Raw genomic sequence first — 5,000 nt, forward strand, 5'->3', positions numbered from 1 at the left:
GATGGCTGCATTCCACTTAGGAGAGGTCCTGGTATTGTTCATGCTGACTCACTGATATATCTTACTGGAACACTTGATGGAACTGAGCCATCGTTAAGGTTTTCAATCTCAGCTGTGCTTCTCCTACTATGACAAGTCAACATGTCTGCTGGGAGAAAGGTCCAGGCTGTGTGGACCAGCCAGACCTTCCTCCGCAGCGCTGCGGAGTAAGGTCTGGCTGCGCGAGAGAGACTCACCGAGAGTGGGCGTGCCCGGCCGGCTGGAGACGGAGCCTACGTTGAGGCGCGGCACCGTTATCCTGCCGGCAGACGACGACACCTGGGAGGAACCAAAGAAGAAGAAAGGTGGATTTATTTTGGGGGGTCCTAAAAGGCACGAAATTCACCTTCCAAGAAACGTTTCTGACCTTCTTCTGAATGGACTTGAGTCGGTAGTTCGGCGCTGTCAGACAGTATCGGTCTGGAGGGAGTCTGGGCCCGGTGTAGGGCTTGATCAGAGGGAGAGGAGTCTGGTTCTTCTGCCTCGCTACTTCCAACAGGAACTGGGAGGAGGAGGAGGAAGGGGAGGAGGAGGAGGAGAGGAGGAGGAGGGGAGGAGAGGAGGAGGGGAGAGGAGGAGGGGGGGGGGAGATTAGAGTAGAGTAGAGGAGAGGAGAGGAGGAGGGGAGGAGGGTTAGAGGAGAGGAGGAGGAAGGGAGGAGGAGGGGAGGGGAGGAGGAGGGGAGTAGAGGAGATTAGAGTAGAGTAGAGGAGAGGAGGAGGGGAGGAGGGTTAGAGGAGAGGAGGAGGAAGGGAGGAGGAGGGGAGGGAGGAGGAGGGGAGTAGAGGAGATTAGAGTAGAGTAGAGGAGAGGAGGAGGGAGGAGGGTTAGAGGAGAGGAGAGGAGGAGGGGGGGGGAGGAGGGGGAGTAGAGGAGATTAGAGTAGAGGAGAGGAGAGGAGGGGAGGGGAGGGGAGGAGATTAGAGGAGAGGAGAGGAGGGTTAGAGGAGAGGAGAGGAGGAGGGGAGGGGAGGAGGAGGGGAGTAGAGGAGATTAGAGTAGAGTATAGGAGAGGAGAGGAGGGGAGGGGAGGGGAGGAGATTAGAGGAGAGGAGAGGAGGAGGGGAGGAGGGTTAGAGGAGAGGAGAGGAGAGGAGGGGAGGGGTGGAGGAGGGTTAGAGGGTTAGATTTTATTGTTATTTGAACAGCTGAGCATTGAACCAGGTGAAGAAACCTGTTTTATTATTTATTCATTTGATTTTTGCAACTGTTCACTGAAATAGCCGGTTTTTATGAAACTACTTGTGACATGTCAAACTTGGCTTTGACTTTGACTGAACATTTGCTCTCACTTTGCGGAAAAAAAAATATCGGGATATACCAGTACAGGCCAAATGTTTGGACACACCTTCTCATTCAAATGAGTTTCCTTTTTATTTTCATGACTATTTACATTGTAGATTCTCACTGAAGGCATCAAAAATATGAATGAACACATATGGAATTATGTACTTAACAAAAAAGTGTGAAATAACTGAAAACATGTCTTATATTTTAGATTCTTCAAAGTAGCCACCCTTTGCTTTTTTTGATAACTCTGCAAACCCTTGGTGTTCTCTCAATGAGCTTCATGAGGTAGTCACCTGAAATGGTTTTACCTTCACAGGTGTGCTTTGTCAGGGTTAATTAGTGGGATTATTTCCCTTATTAAGGAAAAAAAGCAAAGGGTGGCTACTTTGAAGAATCTAAAATATAAGACATGTTTTCAGTTATTTCACACTTTTTTGTTAAGTACATAATTCCATATGTGTTCATTCATAGTTTTGATGCCTTCAGAGAGAATCTACAACGTAAATAGTCATGAAAATAAAAAGGAAACGCATTGAATGAGAAGGTGTGTCCAAACTTTTGGCCTGTACTGTGTATCGTATATCGATATTCAGCCAAAACATATCGGGATATGACTTTTGGTCCATGTCGCCCAGCCCTAGCTCATGCTTACGTCTCGTGGCGGCGGCGAGGTGAACGACTGGTCCATGCGGCACTGGATGGCCAGTTTGATGTCGTCGGCGTCAACGCTGGACTTCTTGGCGTGCGTGGCGTAGATTTTGGCGTCCTCGATGATAGTCGTCACGTATCCTGTGAAGAGAGAACGACGCCTGGTGAGGAAGGTACGAGATAACGTCGGTGACTATCTCGAGATATGACGAACAAACAAGGAAATCATCTCCAACTTTCTGTTGTTGAACGCTGAAAGCGTGCATGTCTGCGTGTGCGTATATATGTGTGCGTCTGTGTTTCTGTGTGTGTGTGTGTGTGTGTTTGTCTCCGTTTGTGTATATGTGTGTGTATGTCTGTGTGTGAGTGTCCATGTGTGTGTGTGTGTGTGGTAGAGCGAGTGAGAGTGATGGGGATTATCTTCAGACTGTGTGCACGTTTATGTGTGTATCTGTGTGTGCGTATACATGTGTGTGTGTGTGTGTATGTCTGTGTGTCTCTTTGTCTGTGTGTGTGTGTCTCTATGTCTGTGTGTGTCTCTATGTCTGTGTGTGTGTCTCTATGTCTGTGTATGTGTCTCTATGTCTGTCTGTGTGTCTCTATGTCTGTGTGTGTGTCTCTATGTCTGTGTATGTGTCTCTATCTCTGTGTCTCTATGTCTGTCTGTGTGTCTCTATGTCTGTGTGTGTGTCTCTATGTCTATGTATGTGTATGTGTCTCTATGTCTGTGTCTGTGTGTCTATATGTCTGTCTGTGTGTCTCTATGTGTGTGTGTGTGTGTGTCTCTATGTCTGTGTGTGTGTCTCTATGTCTGTGTGTCTCTATGTCTGTGTCTGTGTGTGGGTCTCTATGTCTGTGTCTGTGCGGGTGCGTCTCTATGTCTGTGTGTGTGTCTCTATGTCTGTGTCTGTGCGGGTGCGTGTCTGTGTCTGTGCGTCTCTATGTCTGTGTGTGTCTCTATGTCTGTGTATGTGTGTGTGTCTCTATGTCTGTGTATGTGTCTCTATGTCTGTGCGGGTGTGTCTCTATGTCTGTGTGTCTCTATGTCTGTCTCTAGGTCTGTGTCTGTGTGTCTCTATGTCGGTGTCTGTGTGTCTATGTCTGTGTGTGTGTCTCTATGTCTGTGTATGTGTGTCTCTATGTCTGTGTGTGTGTCTCTATGTCTATGTATGTGTCTGTCTCTATGTCTGTGTGTGTGTGTGTCTCTATGTCTATGTATGTGTCTCTATGTCTGTGTATGTGCGTGTGTCTCTATGTCTGTGTATGTGTGTGTGTCTCTATGTCTATGTATGTGTCTCTATGTCTGTGTATGTGTGTCTCTACGTATGTGTGTGTGTCTCTATGTCTGTGTGTGTGTCTCTATGTCTTTGTATGTGTGTGTGTCTCTATGTCTATGTATGTGTCTCTATGTCTGTGTCTGTGCGTGTGTCTCTATGTCTGTGTGTCTCTATGTCTGTGTGTGTGTCTCTATGTCTGTGTATGTGCGTGTGTCTCTATGTCTGTGTGTCTCTATGTCTATGTATGTGTCTCTATGTCTATGTATGTGTCTCTATGTCTGTGTTTGTGCATGTGTCTCTATGTCTGTGTGTCTCTATGTCTATGTATGTGTCTCTATGTCTGTGTCTGTGCGTGTGTCTCTATGTCTATGTGTGTGTGTGTGTGTCTGTGTGTGTGTGTGTGTGCGTGTATGTGTGTGTCTGTCTGTGTGTGTGTGTGTGTGTCTGTGTGTGTGTGTGTGTCTGTGTGTGTGTGTGTGTGTGTGTGTGTGTGTGTGTGTGTGTGTGTGTGTGTGTGTGTGTGTGTGTGTGTGTGTGTGTGTGTGTGTGTGTGTGTGTGTGTGTGTGTGTGTGTGTGTGTGTGTGTGTATGTGTCTGTCTGTGTGTGTGTGTGTGTGTGTGTATGTGTCTGTCTGTGTGTGTGTCTGTGTGTGTGTGTGTGTCTGTCTGTGTGTGTGTCTGTGTGTGTGTGTGTGTGTGTGTGTGTGTGTGTGTGTGTGTGTGTGTGTGTGTGTGTGTGTGTGTGTGTGTGTCTGTGTCTGTGTGTGTGTGTGTGTGTGTGTGTGTGTGTGTGTGTGTGTGTGTGTGTCTGTGTGTGTGTGTCTGTGTGTGTGTATGTGTCTGTCTGTGTGTGTGTGTGTGTGTGTGTGTCTGTCTGTCTGTCTGTGTGTGTGTGTGTGTGTGTGTGTGTGTGTGTGTGTGTGTGTGTGTGTGGTAGAGTGATGGTGATGTCAGGCTACGGTGTAGATTTAACACAGAAGCACGAATCAGGCTTTACGGCAGCTGGTCCGTTCTTCACGAATAATAAACACTGTGTTTGTTAACTTACTGTAGGTGAACTCCAACATCTGGTTGATGACTCGGGGCTCGTACTCGGTGATGCCCATGTCCTTCAGGATCTGGATCATCACCTGCAAACAACAGGTAAGGTTTATCACGTCAGGGAGGGGCGGGAATCACCAGAGGCCTCACCATACCATATCATCACGATAAAAAAATGTTCAAAAAAACCAAAAGAAGTGACAAAAAACTTGTAAAAAGTGACAAAGACATCGTAGAAAGTGACAAAGACATCTTAAAAAGTGACAAAGACATCGTAGAAAGTGACAAAGACATCGTAGAAAGTGACAAAGACATCGTAAAAAGTGATAAAGACATCGTAAGAAGTGACAAAGACATCGTAGAAAGTGACAAAGACATCGTAGAAAGTGACAGACATCGTAAAAAGTGACAAAGACATCGTAGAAAGCGACAAAGACATCGTAAAAAGTGACAAAGACATCGTAGAAAGTGACAAAGACATCGTAAAAAGTGACAGACATCGTAAAAAGTGACAAAGACATCGTAAAAAGTGACAAAGACATCGTAAAAAGTGACAGACATCTTAAAAAGTGACAAAGACATCGTAAAAAGTGGCAGACATCTTAAAAAGTGACAAAGACATCGTAAAAAGTGGCAAAAACGGCGAAAAAAAATGACAAAAAACATCAGAAAAGCGTCGAAGACGACGAACAAAACATTGGAATT

At 46.1% G+C, this 5,000-nt stretch overlaps 1 protein-coding gene across 1 annotated transcript in view; it reads right to left on the reverse strand.

The window, feature by feature from the left end:
* The window catches only part of taf9 (TAF9 RNA polymerase II, TATA box binding protein (TBP)-associated factor), a 13,121-nt gene that overhangs the window by 3,768 nt on the left and 4,353 nt on the right, over nt 1–5,000 (reverse strand). Inside the window, exons 2-5 of the mRNA XM_028595839.1 lie at nt 4,303–4,384; nt 1,982–2,118; nt 407–541; nt 237–318 (exon numbers count right to left, since the gene is read on the reverse strand). Of these exons, the coding sequence (XP_028451640.1) occupies nt 237–318; nt 407–541; nt 1,982–2,118; nt 4,303–4,384 (436 nt within the window). The remainder of the gene's footprint in view (nt 1–236; nt 319–406; nt 542–1,981; nt 2,119–4,302; nt 4,385–5,000) is intronic.

Source organism: Perca flavescens, chromosome 13 (genome assembly GCF_004354835.1).
Source record: "Perca flavescens isolate YP-PL-M2 chromosome 13, PFLA_1.0, whole genome shotgun sequence".
In the NCBI taxonomy this organism is placed as follows: Eukaryota; Metazoa; Chordata; class Actinopteri; order Perciformes; family Percidae; genus Perca; species Perca flavescens.